The 19,593-nt window shown below is 30.3% G+C and overlaps 1 protein-coding gene across 1 annotated transcript; it reads left to right on the top strand.

Moving 5' to 3' along the window:
* Positions 1-1,120: 1,120 nt before the first annotated feature.
* Positions 1,121-18,872, top strand: LOC105627618 (TWiK family of potassium channels protein 18). The gene is made up of 7 exons (XM_012208899.1): positions 1,121-1,420; positions 1,665-1,830; positions 16,556-16,712; positions 16,904-16,991; positions 17,244-17,434; positions 17,957-18,141; positions 18,766-18,872. Exons 1-7 carry the CDS (start codon positions 1,121-1,123, stop codon positions 18,870-18,872), a joined length of 1,194 nt encoding a protein of 397 aa, XP_012064289.1.
* The last annotated feature ends 721 nt before the right edge of the window (positions 18,873-19,593 follow it).

Genomic DNA, 19,593 nt, shown 5'->3' with positions numbered 1-19,593 from the left:
ATCCTATATGTCGATGATTTCGAGGAAATGTCCATCATTTTTCATGGAATCATAAACAATTTTACAATAGATTTTGTTAAGCAGCCAAGTGCTCATCTCTACTGCAATTGCAAAGACGTCGTGTTTTTGATTCCCCGTGGACCACGATAGAGTCGATAGCAGATTCCGAGAATCAACTTGCGGAGATAAAAGAGATTTGAAGATCCGACATTTCCTATTAAATTTGCTGAGAGTAATTTTCCATTAGCCTCGGTCAGTGGTCACATATAAGAGTTCGCGATCTTCTTGTAGCTTTGTACGCGCGCTACATTTTTCTATATCAAATCATTGTAGACACACACACACACACACACACACACACACACACACACACACACACACACACACACACACGCACGCACGCACGCACACGCACGCACGCACACGTGTGTGTATGTATATATATATTATATATATATATATAGATGCCTCGCCTAGCTTTATTTGCTAATAAAGCTATCGCGATAGATCATAATAGTAAATATAGACAGTTTTAGATCATCAATTTTGGCAAAAAAATCCATTTCAAATATCAGCTCATTAATTGATATGCATATATTTTTGTGAAAAATTGAGAAATTGAAAGTTGAAAAAACAAATTACAATCACGGTCGTAATTATCACATATTAGTATTTTTGTATCAATTATAAATTATAATAATAAATTAACTTAAGAAAAAAAATCTTATACAGCGCGCGTTCACTTAAATTTAAAATTAATGAGCGAGATTTCTCTGGCCTTCGATTGATGATGTTCGGTAAGATGATGTTAATGGAAATGAAATGCGAACGAAGCCAATTACTTGACTGCGGTTTTCGAGCAATAATGTAAATTCTTGTGGTGACTTGGTTTTTTGCGATAGGCATTTTAATCGTCAATGAATTATTAAGAAATAAGGGAATCAAAGGTTCGAAGAAACTGTTCCGCATGGTTAGTCGTCCACGAGAGGGTACCTATACGTAGTGATACATCGTAAACAACGGAGAGCAACGGCGAGAACTCAGTGAGAGTTCGGCGATCCGAAAGCGTTCGCGAATCGATCGAAAGTGATGCGATCGAGGTGAGAAGTCATAATCGTCGATGGAAACAGATAGGACGTCTCGTTCGTCAGTCAGTAGGAGTTGGCAACGCGGAAGTTATCGCGGCCGGAGCGGAAGACGGCGAAAACGCAAGCGGAAGCCATGGGGTGAGCGGATAGCCGACTGGATCAGGACGCTGATAGCATTCCTCTTCAGTAACGTCGGCATCGTGTGTCTAGTAGTGGGCTACACTATAGCGGGTGCCTTCCTATTCATCTACATTGAAGGTACCAGCTTGAACGTCGATCTCATCGAGCTAAGAAATTCAACGGCTGTCTCTCTTTGGGAGCTTACTTCTAAGGTGAAGAATTTAAATGAATCGAGCTACGCGCTATAATTTCTTGCAGTAGTGAAATCGAATGATATCGCCAAGAACAGATACGTAGAGATATACGGATTTTATCTTTTACAAGCTTTATTAACTATCTATTTTTACACATGTTTAGATTTGATCACTCTTTGACTAAAATATCGAGAGAAAACAACGAATGTCATTATTAATATTTGATATTTATTTGTTTTGACATTGTTCATATTGCTTATAGGAAAATGTGTTTTCGGAAAAACTCTGGAAGGAGAAGGTAAGAAACATTCTCGAGAATTACCAAACGACGATAGTGTCAACTATAAAAGAACACAATTGTATGAAGAAAACTAAGTGGACTTTTGCCGGTGCTTTTCTGTATTCCCTTACCGTGATAACGACCATCGGTGAGTCTCGCTCTTATTACAATCAAATTGTTTGCAATTTACTTGTTGCTTGTAACTATACATTGTTAAAAATGAAATATTAATATTAATTTAAAGACGTATAGTGGACTTTCTCAGACATGCAAAAATGTTAAAATTAATATTTTTTTGGTACAAAAATGTTAATTTTAATTAATGTCTCAGAAAGTCCACTATACGTCTTCAAGTTAAAATTAACATTTTATTTTTAACAATATATCCGCTTTAATTTTAATTTACTTACATTTCTTAATTTATTTTAATTTAAAAATTAAAGAGTTAATTAAATGTATTAGAATTATTCGTGCGCGTTTGTCTTTAAGAATTAAACGTGGCATGGAAAATGTAAGGGTAAATGTCAGAGAAATTTTTGAAAAATGTAGACAGTTTACTCGCTGCTGCCATACTAAGTATTACACGCTTATTTGCCCTGCTAATACCTAGCTAATGCCCATTTCTCTCGTCGTGACTGATTAATCTCATTAAAAGCTTTTATGCTAACTATGAAAATGTTTTAAGATAAAGTCTTCAGATTTTGTTTTTAACAATAAAATTGTGCAAGAGATTGACAACTTTGTAATATTTTATAAAATTAGTAAACTATGACCAAATATTAATACACAATTTATTTGAAATCATTATGCTAATATGTAGAATAAATTTGACATCTACTTTATTATAAAAACAAAATAAGTAATTTTTTTCGTATACAATCGTATACATAATCTATCTAATGCATACATAATCTATCTAACGCATATAATGGATGTTGAGAACATCAATTTTACAACATGGTAAGAAAAATTTGACTAGAAGTTCTAGCGAGTAACATATTCTCCAAATAAGCAGCTACGTATACGTTCAAAAATAAAAGAAATGAATTTAAAAACAGACGGATTTTGAATTGAAAAATATATACATAAATCTTGGTCTGTTTGAAATATCAGGAAAAGGATATTAAAATCGAGAGAGAAAGAGTGCAATAATAAAAATATTCGTAAAATTCTTGTTAGACAGTACTTATTATAATTTTTTCTGTTTTCAATATTATATATCATACTTTATTATATATCATACTTTATATCCGAATTACTTTTAAAATATTTAAAACGCAAATAATTAAAGTTGAAATTTATTTAAGCTTTTCTTTTGTTTGATAAGAAAGAAAATGCAGACTCATTCTATATCAATTGTAGAATAAATTGATTGCTTTATTTATATTTGTGTGGCATAAAATGTTTGCTATTTGCTCAACTTTAATTATTTTCTTATTATTTTTATTGAAAGAAACAATTCAAAGGTCTAAGACTAAATGTTAATTTCATAATGCTTTCTTCCTACACACATACACATTTCCAATATTATTTTTATATTTTATTTATACATTAAACATTTATTTATTTAGAAAATCCTAAGAAAAATCTTTACATAAAATTTTTTATTTAAATAAATATTTATTGAAAGAAACAATTTAATGATCAATTTGTATAAACTAATATATGTATAATTTGAAAAAATTAACTTAGCGAAATTTTATTAATCTTAATTTTTTACGGAAAGCTATTTTTTCGTCGATTAATCAGATCAATCACATATCAAAAACAAAATAAATTGAAAATTTCTTATTGATTTTTTGTTGTTGATGAGTGCGTACGAAAATTACTTTATTCTTAGATCTGTATCGCGATCTAATGTGTCAAAAGAGATCGAGTTATAGTATCAGGCAGAAAAATCAACGTAAAATGTTGGATAGTTACTACCATCCAAGCCACGAATAATATCCTGAGACGTAGGATTTATCATTTTCCGGCGCCATGGCAATGAAAGGATAAAGTGATATTAATGACTTTAACGTGATGGCGGCTTTGTTCTCAACGTTGTGCGTGCTACATCGTATCGATATACTGTGTGCGAGAATGTGTGTGAGAAGAGTATAAATCATGATTACTCGGCGAAATTACACGAAAGGAATTACGCGATTCATGAGGCTATCGCATAAATTAGAAATACATGAAAATATTCACGGTCATATATGTATATCTTTGATATTCTAAAATATCTGTTTCCTCTAATATAAATCTATTTCAATATTTTTTTCAATATTTTTCAGTGAATAGTTAGTGTCAATAATAGAGTATCCATTAGTATTTATTTAATGTAAACATTTCGATTAATATTACTTTGATATATGAAATTAACAAATACTATTGTATTATTATACAACATCTGATAGCTGGAATAATAAATATTAAATTATAATATCATCACTAATCATATAATTTACATAACTTTAATAGGATTCACCACAATTGACCATTATTATACTGATCATTATACAATATATTAATATCTGTGTTTGGAACTATTTTGGAAGGTTGCATATGAATAGTGGAATGTAAATTTCATTCGTGCATGCGCCCACGATAATAATTATTTTCAGTCTTTGACATTAGGTTGTTTTCATCAATTGGCACAATACAAAGTCACTCTAAATTACATAAAATTAATTATGAAATTCGATAAGGATTCGATGCTCTTCGTGAAATGATAACCATCAATGAATTGCATGGCACATTAGTCAATTAATCCTAAATTCGCGCAATTTAGTTTATGATATTGCATCATTTAATAAATAAATAAATAAATAATTAAATTAGTTAGTATCCTTTTCATTTTGATACACATTATATATCTTGTTATCTAATATTATCTATTTTAAGATACTAATTTAAGTAAAATAATGTTAGATATATGTATATATTGGGTTGTCCAGAAAGTTCGTGCCGATGTTGAAGGAAAATTGAAATGCAGAAAATTTAAATTTTAGTATACATTTATTAAATTATATAGGTTAGTCGGCACGAACTTTTCGGACAATCCAATACATATTAATACAAGTTAATAAAAACTTAAAGTATTTAAAATCTATTCGAATTATATAGTTTTTCATAATTGTTTGACTTTTAAAGTGACTCTAATCACTAATAAATCACGGCTCTACTTTATTAATTATCTCAAATATCATTATTATTATTAGTCTTCAGCATAGTTAACCGACATTCATTGATAAAATCAATGAAAAATAGAACAGCGCTCGATGAAAGTCTCAAAATTGGATTATATTGCTCAACCGAACTTCCTGTATTTCCTTCGTATCCGATGTCCTTCGTAGAATCGAATCGCTACCGAAAATTACCTGTCGTACGTCTACGACGTGTTCCGCGACGACGAATTTGTGGACTGGCGAGGACTTCGTTAGGCCGGAAATTAATTAACGTGCGCTGATCGTTCGATCCCTCAGGATCGACGAAACTCATTCGTCCATTTATTTGTTCGTTCATCGCAAGAACATCGTTGATGGTCACCATCAACGATCGACATTCCACTTCGCTATTAATTAATTTCTTTAGTGTCCAATAGGCTAGGTCAGTAATTAATCTCCTGCACTAATAGTTACAATATTCGACGACATCATGCAAAATGCATTTTGCAAAAAAGACATTCCATTATTCTTTCACATAAATATACATACTTAATTATTTTCAATCCTTGGTAAAAATTTTTCTCATAATTTTTATACAAATTGGAACATTTTTCAGAAATACTCAGAAATATTCGGAAAGTTTATATCTTCTCTCAGAATTTTTCATACAAGTGAATTCTGAAATATTCTGAAATTTCTCATCCCATAATTTAAAAAAAATATTTAAAAAATGTTTTTAATTTTATAACATTTCATCAGGAATTATACTTACAAAAAAATCTTAGAAATTTTATATTTCGTAATTAACATATTTTTTTAAATTATGGGATGAGAAATTTCAGATATTTCAGAATTCACTTGTACGAAAAATTCTGAGAAAAGATGTAGATTTTCTGAGAAATGTTCCAATTCGTATAAAAAATATGAGAAAGTTATAAAATTATATAGAAATTCTGAAAAATTACGTGAAAAATTCTGAGAAAAATTTTCACCAGGAATAAACAAGATATTATAATATAAGATATAATATAAAGATTATAATATAAAGGAATATAATAAATTAAATTTAAATGTACTTAATAATTTTCATTTTACTTATACATATATATTCTTTTTTTGGATAATACACATTAATCACAATGACCCGAAAAATATTCGAGTAAAAACTCAAATATACTTAGATATCTGCACATTAATTGCATTTATCTTTTATTGTGCGAATTATAACGTAAAGAAGTTTTTGAAAAATATACTATAACATACTACTATAACATACTCAAGATTTTACTAAGTATTCAAATGTTATAATAAAGAAATTTCCTGTTACAAAAGAATCAATCTATTAAACTTGTCGCTCTCGAAACTCGATTAAAATCATAAATTATATATCTATTATATATACCTATTATATATACCTATTATATACCTATTATATACCTATTCGCAAACATAGAAAGAAATGCATATGGAAACACCGTCACTTTATATATTTTACGTTCGAAAATAACGCTGTTAAAAGCTTTTCAAATATTTGCATAAAACCCAATCAATCCCGTCAAATCAGTAATTGATTGACTTGTATATACTTTAGCCTCGAATTTAGGAACCATGAAGCGAAAATCATAGCCTATCCTCTCACTAATTATAGTTTGTTACCAAGATCTATCTTCTGTCAAAGCTGAAGAAGCCTCTTAGTGATTTCACTTATTCTACAATCATATATATGTCGCATGTAAACAGAAATTTAAACGAGAGAACATAAACATGATGATTGCTACAGTAAACATATATTTAAAAATAATTTTTCATTTTTTTCTTAATTACAGATTTTTTTTTTAGTTAAAATTTATTCATAATTTTGTTAAAAATTATTTGTTAATTTCAAACTTTGATGTAAATTATGCGACCCAAGGTCGCATTATACAACGACAAAAGTTTAAACGGATCATATTCACGATGTCGTTCAAAGTTAACAAGAACTTTGTCAAAAATAAGTCAAAATATTTTATAAAATAATTATATTTTCAAAATAATAACGCGATAAATTAAAACGATTCGTACTATTATTTATTTGCTGGATTTTACATAAATAGCCATTGTTTCGATACAATTTAAACAAGCCTGAGAGTTATAATTAATCACGTTAATTGCGACAGTTAATCGCGAGTTGAGAGAATCAGTTTCTCATCATCAAAGCTTGGACAGGAATGACTATGGAGATCTCTTGGAGACAAATTTCTTTCTGCTAAACTTATAGATCTAAGAAAATCGCAATGTATTTACGATATTTGTAATCAAAAAAGTCGTTTAAAAACAGAGCGTTTTTATTGGAAAAAGGGATAAAATAAAAAATTATCTTGATATCTTATTTAATTTACGATATATAGTTGAAGTACAGTTAATTTTGTTTAATATAATATTTTAAAAATTAAATTGTAAAATTCGGCTCTATGTAGCATTAATTCGGCACCTTGTAGCTTTAATAAAAAAAGAAGCTGAGAAAGTCTTGTGACGTGATATTATTTCTAAGAGATAAAAGCATGAAGACATTTACACTATAAACATGAGAAGCAGATCATTTTATTTATTGTATTATACTTTTAAAAGCAAATTACAAAATTGTCCTCTTAAGAAGTTTCGTAGCTTCGTAAGTAAAAAAAATTTTATGGCACATCTTTCTTCAACGCTACAATACATGATAGTGCAAGTATATATCTACACCTTAAATAAGATGTACATTAATTGACTCATCACTTTTGTTGATTTTTAATTCTTTAAATGATTGCTTTTTGAAGATGCGAGGATCGAGCCTCATTGAGTAAATTATATCTAATAGATACATGCGTAGCTTTATGTATGATAGACGATACATGCGTAGCTTTATGTATGCGCGTCAGCACTCTATATAGAAATCATGGTGTTAACGTGATTGGAGATACACGTGTATTTAGATACACGTGGAAGAGATCACTATCTACTATATATATGTAATAAAAAGAAATATCAAGATAAGTTTATTCGATCGATTTATTTATCACTCAGTCCATTTTAGACTTAAACAATCTGTCCATAATTTATGTACGTCAGACTTACGATTTCTAAGCTAATATTTTATATGCCTTATAGTTTTGTGTACATGCTATATATTTCGAGATATATACTTAAATATATATTTTATGCATATTCTAATTTCCAAATTTTTCATATTACGTTGCAAAATTTAATAAAATTATAAATTCTATCATCGATTTTAATACAAAAATAAAAAAATATATCCGTCTAAAATGAATTTTATAAAATAATTTTATATGGCAATATTCTTTGTATTTGATAAAATACAGTAACTATTTTCGCATATTTAAGACAATATTTATTTAACAAATACAAATGTCTAAGGATATTTCCCGACTAACGTTCGTCAGAACATGAAGTTTTTGTTTAATATTATTGGATACATTAATTTACTTAAGGATCCGAAGACAATAGGCCTGTTCTTTTTAACTAAACTTTCACCACACCAGTTTTTTCTTCCTTTTCTCTTCAGGATGAAAGAAGAAAAAGAAAAATGAATTGGTGCAAAAATTCAACCAAAAAGAACAAACCTTATATTTCCAATTCATATCAGATTTCATAAATATTACTTTACTATTGACTTTATACAGCTCTTTTAAATTTCTTGGCTCTGCTCTTTTTCGTCATCCAATTATGAAATAGTTTGGAACACAGGACAGTGCCAATTTATCATTGTATCTAATTTGCGGTATACTTCATGTTTTCATTTCAACCTGTTATAATATCATGAATTCTCTTTTCTAACGTGTTTTTTCTTTATGTTATATTATTGTAATGAAATTTTAATTCATGATAGATTGTCATCAGACTGATGAAGATTTACAATTAATTTAGATTTAATATAGTCAAAACGTACCATTGTGACACGTTTTATTGTGATAATGTATATATATATATATATATATATATATGTATAATTAATTTTACAATACATATACACATATTACTAACTAATTTTCTAATTATTTGATTATAATAAACTAGTTCAATTAGATTCTTTATTGCTCGTTATTTAGCTAGCCTACTTAGTTTAATTTGTTGTTACACATCCGAGCGAATAATATTTATATATTTTTTTATTTTATTTAAATTCGATATTAAATATAATTCGATATTAAACATTCTTCTGCCTCTCTCAATTCTTTCGAAAACAAAAAAGAATAAAAGAATTAATAATTTGTCTGAATATATAAATCAATTGACACTTTTGCTTATTGTTCAGATTATCAAGAGAGTTTCAGATATAATAACCGTATAGTATATATACACAAAAGGGGATGTGGAAATAGTCGGTAACGTGATATAAATCAAGCGCGACAGCGATTGTCCGACATCGCCGGCAACGGGCATAATTAATTTTCAGAGGGAATCATTTTGCCGTTAAACTTCTTGACAAGCCGATAAATTGGTGCCGCGATGAAACCTCCAGCGATTAATCCTCGCGATAATTGATCGCTAACCATATATGCGACGACACTGTCGCGTCGATCGCTCTCGTCGTTCGAGACGGAGAAACAACAAACATATGCACAAGTACACGCGGGATATCGGTTTCCGTATTTTTGGTTAATCGCCAATAATTCTCTGGCCGGAGGCCCGACCCAAACGGACTAATGTCCCTGATACGTCTGGCACGTGATACCTGTTACGTGCGTGGCAAGACAAGTATGTCGTTTTGCCGATAGTGCCATTCGAATCGATATGAACAAAACATTTTGACAATTTTGACATTCGAGATTTCTAATTAATTACCTTCCATATCAATCATTCGCAAAGAATAATTTTAAAATATTGCTGAATTGTCCAAATTTTTTTTTATTTTCTATTTTACTATAAATCTCTCTCTCTCTCTCTCTCTCTCTCTTTTCTTTCCGTTATATACCTTTCCAGGTATATATTACTTTACCTGGTATTAATTAATAGCTTTTCTACTATTCTATTTTCGGTTTTTAAGATTATTATGTCATAATCCAATCTGCTTTATGCGCTGCCTAAACATACTTTAAACCGCCACGAAACGAATATGACGAGTGCATATATCATGTTAATTTATGTCATGGCGTGTTGCAGTAAATCATCATGGAAGCGAAAGAGGATAAAATCAGGTGATCCCGGCTGCCAAAATTGTCAGTTAGTGAAAATGATAAACATCACTGGCGGCGCATGTAATGCTTCACAACATAGTTATCAGCGTTTTAGAATTATCATGTACACCGTTAAAACTAAATGCACATCGTCGATGTACATTTAACATGGAAGCTTTTACATGTAAATGCACGCGAAATGGTCTGAAAATATATTCCCATTTATCTCTTGCAATTTCAAATTAAGACTCGATAAAACATAACATTACAAATTTGATATTTTAATAATTAAGTGCAATATATGCAATTTAAATTCGTTTCTCTCGTCGGTCTTAAAACTAATTTTAATATTCAACATTAAAATCTTGATTAAATTAAAAATCAAGAATTATGAAAAGCTCAGTTTCAAAGAATTTGCGATTAAACTCGCCTTTCGCGATTCTTTGAGAGAGTCTGTATAAAAACGTCTTTATGCTTTTTATATTTTATTAAATCGTTAATGCTCGTCGTTCCAAGATTACATAATCGCGATAAAATGAATCGATAATAATGAATAAGCGAAATGGTTCTCTCGCACGTATTGATAAGGAAAAAACTTTAACTTTATCATCGGCGAAGTTGGATAACATTTCTATAAACATCATTGATTAATTGAGTTCGAGATTGTAAATGCCGACACCGATATATCATTATTCATTTAGTGATGGATTTAGATTTGACAATAATAACCTAATGGTCGTCAGTGGTTTACATAACGTCGCGGACAAACGTCGTTTTACTCAACCTTTTACCGGCTTTATAAACTCGAGGCATACGATCCAAGTAATGAGTGTGTAAAGCCTGCAGAAATGGAGTTTTTTTTAATGTTTAACTGTTAAAAAAAATCGCACGCAGTATGTATAATGTATATTCCGGGTTACATGGTTGGGTTACATTGTTACGCCGAGTAAAATATTGTACGTGCGAAACGACCGGAAAGTCAGATGTCAACGGCGATACGTAACATAACTCGTCGATCAACTTGGGTCTCGTTCCATACGTTCCATACGTACCACCGTTCTATTCTGTCATGTCGAGAATTTCCTATCTCTTTTAGATTTTGATGCACACATACGCTTCAATCGTAGTACTCAATTACTTTTATATACATGTTACGTGAATTTTGATCATATTTTACACGTGCCACCAGCGTCGCTAAATTTTTCTGAAAATTGATAAAAAGTGTTTGCGATTTGTTCACGATATTCATTCTTAAAATGCGAGAAGTCTTTTAAATAACTTCTAAATAACTGTAATATGATTTCTGGTATATTTTTCCGGTTTTGGCAGTCGAAAACGGTTCGTAAATGCCATTTCCACTCTTTGGAGAATAATAATAGCTGGCTTATATTTTTGCTTCTTGTGTATTTTGTTTTTTTTTCAATAAAAATCAATACTATTTTATAAATTTATAGATTTGCAAAAGACTTTTGTCCTCATAGAAATAATATAGAATTTAGATTTACATAAGTTTTAAACATCGTGCGTTTGAAAGTGACTAGTTACGCAACCTCTATCAGTGATTATATATTGTTACTTTTTTGATGCATTTTTATTTTTGAATTGTAGCTATATCTAACTTATCAATGCGATAAAAGACAAACAATAAACATAAAGATTTTCATTATCCAAATCATTTTCCATATGTCTCATGCGCGTATTTTATCGAATTTTACCTTTCAAGATAAAATCTTTTGAATGAGAGATGTTATAGAAAATTGCAGTCAATACATATCGGAATTTTTGATAAAAGAATACTTGACCGTTTTTATAAGATCATCCGACTACAAAAAAATGCATATAAATAAATACAAAATTTTCTGTTAAAGCTAGTCGAAAGAAAACATCAAATTCCCTGTTACATCGAATTGATATTCGATAATTCATATTTTTGTGCAAAAACTTTAATATAAATTGAAAAAAATGATGCGATATAATTGTTAACGTTTCACGTCACAACAGCCAATAAAACAGCAATTTCGTGTTTGTTGAAGTTAATCATGCTTATAAATAACGGGCAGAATTAAATTATCTGTAAAAGAAATAATTATTTGCAATATTTAAAATTTAATATTCCAGCGTATCAAAAAAGGTCTCAAATTATTTTTTATATTTGCACTATCGTTTTATATTACTTCTATTACTACTCAAAAATAATAATTTTAATAGTAATAAGTACTTGATATGTAGTTGGGATAAAAAAATCTTGAAAATCTAAATCAAAAGTTCACTTTAATAGAAATTTTGAAAGAAATAACAATCGTGCGAATTGAAACAAAGCTAGAAATTTTTTTAAAATCATTTATACATTTATGTAAAAATCTAATTATTTCACTTTTGATGCCTTGTAACTTTGAGTTACCAGTATTTCAATACACAACTTAAGAAATGTCAAATCTAAAAGTATTTAATCAGAATTCCTGAAACACTCCATATATGCATAATAGTTTTATGCACCAGTATTCGTCGACTTGTATAACGACATTAATTTTCGCGTGCATGGCCCATTATTTCCACTTTCATTTCCGACTATGAAATGTGCGCATATTACATTGTTCATAGGGCGAGTCTAAAGTTGTACAAAGAACTTTGTTATCATATTTTCGATTAAAAAATAACAAAAAATGTTTGTATCAAAATGCAGTTAAACATTCCCGATTTATTTAGGATTTTTGAAGAGTAGATATAAATATGTATATTTAATTCTCGTATAAATTATACATATATATTATACATATTTGTTTATTTGTCATTCATATATTAATAATATTTATTGATGCATTTTGATTATTATGAGAAAAATATATAATATAAAAATTATTTTAATTTTAAGTAACGGTTTTGAGTGTAACATTCTGCTTTCCATTTTTCATTTTTTGTGCATCTTAGAATAAAAGTAATTAGCAGAATTAGATGATAGAAAGAGTTTAAAGAGTAATCATAAAGAGTAATTTTATTTAATAAGCGTTTTTTACGATCCTTTCTCTTAAATTTCTTCTGCTTCTTCAAAGCTTCGTATACCAATGTGAAGTAAAATGGAATTTGCGACACTATAAAAGTAACATCTTCATTTGTAGTCGCTTAGAGGATTTTAATTCCTCTAGAGGATTTTAAATCCTCTAGAGGATTTAATCCTCCTAAAAAAAGATGGTTTGCATGTGTATATAATAACATTGTAATTTGTAGAACATTTTAATATTTTAGTTGCGAGACTCTCGAGCCTTTGTATTAAATAGATAATTATGCTTCCATAATAGTAACCCATTTCCATTCTTTGTAAAATTAAAAAATGTAATATTACCATACAATAATTATTATGATAATAACTTACTTTTGATGTGTTACGATAATATATTATGAGAATAACATTCTATTTTATTTACTCTTTAAATTTCTGAAACGAAATCTTACTCCAAAATAGTTAAGATATTGCCACTTTAAGTTAAGATAAAAAGAGTAAAAAATTTGATTTCTATTCTTTTTTTTGGAATGAGATTCATTTCAAAGAAAAATAATATCATCCCTTTTTTTAATCTTACTTAAAAAAGCGTAAAAATCTGCCACTCTTATTCAAGAGTGCAAATTTTTCATTCTTTTTCAATACTGACTGTATTTTAATTCTTTTAAAGTGAAATTTTATTCTAAAATTTTTTATTCTAAAAAATTTAGAAAGTAGATATTATTTTCTAACTATTTCATAATGAAATGAGTACAAATTATGTTCATAGCATTTATCGATATTTATGACGCGGATTATAGTTGCAACTAATTTGCAATAGCATCACATTGCTTTCTTTTTTTTCTACTTTTTTGTAACAATAGATTTTTGGAAAGATGAACAAAAAAAATTGTATCAAAGACGCAATCTCTCTCGATTATTAGATTAACAAAGTCGGTGTTGCGTTTATTCGTTTGCGGACAAGCATTAAAAAATAACGCTGAAAAATCAGTCGCTGCATACCATCCGCAATGGCACATATTGTTTATTGGATGCGCGAGAAAATCTCTTTCGATGCTTTCTGCTGTATAGAGTTTTGGATATTGCGTCGGGATATAGCCGATTTCGCGACTTTGATCCGACTGGTTGCGAATTGCATGAAAGGATTTTTATGGACGTGTATGGTGCATGAATAGTACATCATTTTCGTGTGAACGAATGCAATTCGCGCTCTCAAATTAAAGATATTGTATAAAGGGGATAAATTGTTTCGGCTACATATTTCGATTTTTATCTTTTGCTTCGCGACTAAATCGTATGACTTTATCATCAATTTCATTGATAAGGTCATACGATTTAGTTAATAGAGGTAAAAGAAATCGACAAAGGTGCATATAAGATATGACGAGATTTAGAAATTTTGCTAAAAATATATTTATCAAAATTAAATATAGAGACATTAAATTTAAGTATTTAAAATTAAGCATTACATTAAATTAAATATGTAGAAAGAATTGTCTCAAGCTCGTTCTGCCTTCCGCGCGTACATCATATTTTCGACGCGAAATGAGCGGAACACACACGCTATAAAACGTTGTCGTGAATATGGAATATTCGCAATGTCCGCGTAGACGCAGCTTTAAACGCGTCGATTTACTGTAGAGGTTTTATCGCTGTCATATACAATCGGTCGGCGCCACTGTTTTATCGTCGCTAAAAGACGCGTTTGCGCGATCGGACGTCGAGCGTTCATTTTGATTCGGCCATGCCGTAAATCATCGGCGTGAGTGTCGATTCTCGAAAATTAACGCGATCACTGCTTCCCCTTCCTCCGAAATATAAAATTGTGTAAAAATACCAAAAGAAAAGAAGACAAAGAGAAAAAATTACACTGTTCTCGATTTTCAGAAACAATAGAAACAATAATTTTTGCTATAACTATATCATAATTTTTTTCAATACAAAATGAAAATTACGGATCTGATTGCGTAATTGTAATACTAATAGATAGGCGAATTAAAGAATAAATTACAAAGTTATCTAAATTTATTGCGTAGATTAATTTTTCGCAAAAAGTTACCTTTTACTTTAAAACCTATGCACTAGATTTTTAAAAGTTTTCATTTTTATTAAAATGTATATTGTACGTATTGTACAGTAGCCATTGTTTAACGCAAGATCGCGATAAGAAGAATTGCCATTACGAGATTTTTCGAGATTATCTGAGAGACGGGATCTCGATAATAAAGTTTACGTCTCGTGCATCACGGAATTAGTCATTTCGCATGCGAGAGATTCGACATGTAGTTTTCCTGAAAAATCATGCTGAATATGTATCCTCGCGTTTCCCTTTTGTTACTTTCTCTATTTCGCGCATATTTGTGCACGTGTAGAAAAAAGAGCAGCTGAACAAGTTTTTTTTCATGGCGACTTCGCGCGGTTACAAGGCATGCACGGATTCGTCCCTATCGTACATCAATTCGACAGTTTTTTTGGCACTGGACTAAAATTTGTTGGTACATACTTTTTGCTTCTTTTGCGAATGATAAATGGCCGAAATAGAGACCAAATTAAAACGAGGAAATATCAACAAAAGTCGTTACTCGATAAACCGATCGCGAATAGTCATCAGTAGGTTGTCAGATTATTACATTGATAGGAAGATTCTCTTTGAGAAAGAAATCTCTTGAAAAGAAAAAGATGAATATAAAAAGCTGAATTCGATTTGCAACGAGAGAAATTAACGCAAACAGATATAATTAAACAATTTGTCTTAACGAACGACATTGTTGCTTACGATTAGTCTTCGTGACCGATTACGCTTCGTGTGAATATGATCTTTCTAATTCCGTGGAAAATTATTTCCGCTTTATGGAGACGCGGATGAAATTTTATGGTTTTTCCTTTTCTTTTTTAAAGACTTTTACTTACACAGTTTATAGAACACTACATTTCGTCACCTTATAAAACATGAAAATGTCCGAGTAGATTCTATGAGATTGTTTACGTCTCCCACGAGATAAACCTGAAACTTTCAGTAGCATGCGGTCAAACTCTCACGGATATGTCTGTTGAAACAACGTCCAGTTGAATTACTTGGAAGACAATTGATACTTTATGAATATCATTGCGATAGTAAAGTTTTCGTAGCTATCCGAGAACAAGCTTAATTCGCACTAATAAATAATGCGGATCACTTTGTGCAGAAATAATTTTAAAATATATCGAGATATTAGTTTTCTGTTTAAATATACAAATAAATTATCCTTGGAACATAACAATATTTTAAATGAACAGAATCCATATATTAAGAGATTCTTGTTTTAACCATGAATTCAAACGTTCGGTATATTCTTTCTTTTTCTTTGGAATAAATATTTTAATCACGTGTGTTTGCGTAATTAATAATTCGAACAATATGATATTATATCGTATGGGTTTCTATCAGAACACCGCGGGCAATAAATTAATAATAAATGAATCAACTTGCGGATAGTTGTAGAATGGTATAAAGCAAGAAACAGAACCGAAGCGAAGCAACGAAGCTTGTCGATAAACTCACTTGCCGTATTCTCGTATTTAACTGTGCAGGTTACGGCAACATTTGTCCCAAGACGAAACAGGGCAAAATCGCGACTATCATATACGCAATAATAGGGATGCCGCTTTTCCTTCTCTACCTCAGCAATATCGGTGACATTCTGGCTAGAAGCTTCAAGTGGACCTATGCCCGCTGTTGCTTGTGCAAGTAAGACCGTTCTGCTCGTCACAAAAATCACATTCCTATTGAACTTTTCTGTATCATATGTTACATTCCTATTCATCTTTTCAGTATCTATCTTTTTCAATATCTATCTTTTTCAATATCTATCTTTTTCAATAGCGTAAAATCAGATTTTAAATCGTCATCGTCGAATTAATCTCGATTGATTTTTCAAGATGCCGGAGAAGACCATACGATGCGGCAAGTGCAAGAGCGTCGGAGATATTGAATGATCCAGCTGCGAAAAGAGATCGGTGGCAGCAAGTAAGCGACACCGTTGCAACAGAATTACAATTCGATTCCATTATAACGAAGTAGCATCGTGATGCAAGAGGGAATAAGACTTTCATACAGAATTTCTCAGAATTATTTCTATTATACATTCAAAAATCTTTCTAAAACTAATCGAGATAAAATTTTTTCAATATCAAAGACATCGATGCTTTATTATTACAAATGAATTCTGGTATGTTCGGGATATCAAGTAGGGGATATTTAAAGAAAATTTGTCTGTAGATTGTAAGCACGTATGGCGAGGAGGTAGATACGTCAAGCTTGAATGTAGAAGAAACTTTACCTAGATACGACGACAACGGAGAAGTTAACGGAAGCGACGGCGATGACGAAGACGATGACGACGAGAGTGACAGCTACGATCCTCAGCATGTCACGGTGCCGTTAACTCTCTGTCTTGCTATTATGGTGGGGTGAGTATCTGACGAGCGAGATAATAAGGAGAAATAGGGTTAATTAAAGGATTCACTTTTAAAGAACATATAACAGATAAATGAATTAACAAAAAATGATAAAAATTCTCTTGATAGGAAGAGTTTTTTAGATACTTAAAGTTTTTTAGTAAAGTAATAACTCGAAAGATGGTGTAACAATACTTTTTAAAAATTAATATGAAATAAATATTTTTATGATTCTCTGATATTATTTAATTTGAAAAGTTACAAGTGTCTATAATCTTCGAAATTAAAAATTAATTTCGAGATTGCCAAATTCTTTTCTATTCAAATTAAAATTCTATTAAGGTAAAATTACAGAGTATAATTTTCGGACGCGATATACTTGGAGTATATATATTGATATTTATTTTCAGTTCGATCAGTTTGCAAGTCTAACATTGCATTAAACTTGATGTCACTTTCTTTCAAAAATTTAAAAGAACCTCTAGAAAAATTGTCTGGAATTGACAGCACTTTCCTTTACTTTTTGCTCGATAGGTATATTTGGGGTGGCGCATTTCTGTTTTCGACATGGGAATCTTGGGATATGCTGGATAGTTCTTATTTTTGCTTCGTTTCTTTATCGACCATAGGTTTCGGCGATATTGTTCCTGGTGAGAAAATTTATTCCGAACATGCCTTCGATTTGTCTTTTATCCTGTGTTCAATGTACCTAATGCTTGGTAAGTTTTACACATACATATACGATAATTTACATCTCTTATTATTTGTATATAAAAATTTATTTTAGAGCTTCCTTCAAGAAAATTCTCTTTACTGCTAATAATTAAATGTTCTCTTATAAATAAGACGATATTTATTATTAATATTATTATCATATTACAGAAGGAATATAAAATCATTTGATTTAATCGTATATTTTAGTCGCTAGTAAAATTAGAATAAAAAACAGATCATTTCATTTTTTAAAAAATATAATTGTCTCCGATTGTCACAGAATTTTTGACGTTCAACGTTACGATGCAAAGACAATCGTTTTGAAAGGGATCAACCGCTTTAAATCCTGCAACGCGATTTCATTCGTTGCAATACAGCTTTCCATGCTGCGAGCGCATTAAGTTCGTTTCAATCAATATCCGATTGCCGGGCAGATTTTTCGTGGAAAATATTCAAGTGCTTTTAAACCGAATGTTTCGACCGCTTTCATACGCGCGAACAGTGCTCTCAATTTACGCAACAATTGGCGCAATAATATCCGCGATGCTTGAAATCTCGCTCTAATCTAATATTTGATATAAACTTTATAGAGACATTGAATCGCTCGTAAAGTATTTTTGTATTTTAAGGAATGGCACTGATCGCTATGTGTTTTAATCTTATGCAAGAAGAGGTGATCGCGAAGATACGCAACCTAGTGCGCATCGTCAAGTACATCTTCAGATGTGAAAGATGAACGAGTTTTCATCGTGATTCTGCACCACCACTATTTTAATTGGTGAGTTAATAAATATTTCCGTTCTCAATCATTCAATAATCTAATTTTATGATGATTTATAATAATGATTTTTATAGAATGATTTTTTTAATCTTCATAAGAAAGATTTAATTTAATTTTCCTAAAATTCTTCCTGTTATTTTTAATGCTAAGAAATAGGTACACATTTTTACGAGACATTTTTCACTGAAAATCATTCCTTATAAAAAAAAGATTGCTTGTGCTAGATGCGATCCGTATGAGCAAAGAGCAATCATTTGTATCATGTAGCTATATCTTTGATGTTCTCTTGCTCTTTTTGAATTCTTTTTCAAATCTTTCACGAAACGTAAGGACGTAAGTGAACGAACGATTGAGTAGAAGTATTGCATTACAGTAAGAGCAACAAGACAAAAATCATAAACGATAAATTCTATACAACTATTCCGTGTCGCAAGGGAAACGTAGGTGATCTATTTGCTCTCCTTCGAGAGATTCCAAGGTTTTCTTTTAAAAGTTAAAAGTTTTATGAAGAAAAAATTAACGTTGTATCATTTCATCGGTTAAGTAATTGTTCAAAGTATCACATTGTAAGTATCAAAAATCAGTTTTACACTCTTCGAAACAATACAATTATATGAAATCTTTTTTTTCGATAAACATTTTACCGTTTCTAAAATTGCATGTTGGAATTTTTCGT

The sequence above is a fragment of the Atta cephalotes genome (assembly GCF_000143395.1).
Source record: "Atta cephalotes unplaced genomic scaffold scaffold00001, whole genome shotgun sequence".
Taxonomy (NCBI): domain Eukaryota; kingdom Metazoa; phylum Arthropoda; class Insecta; order Hymenoptera; family Formicidae; genus Atta; species Atta cephalotes.
The sequence above is the reverse complement of the archived record's forward strand: the minus strand, read 5'-3'. Positions and strand labels throughout refer to the sequence as shown.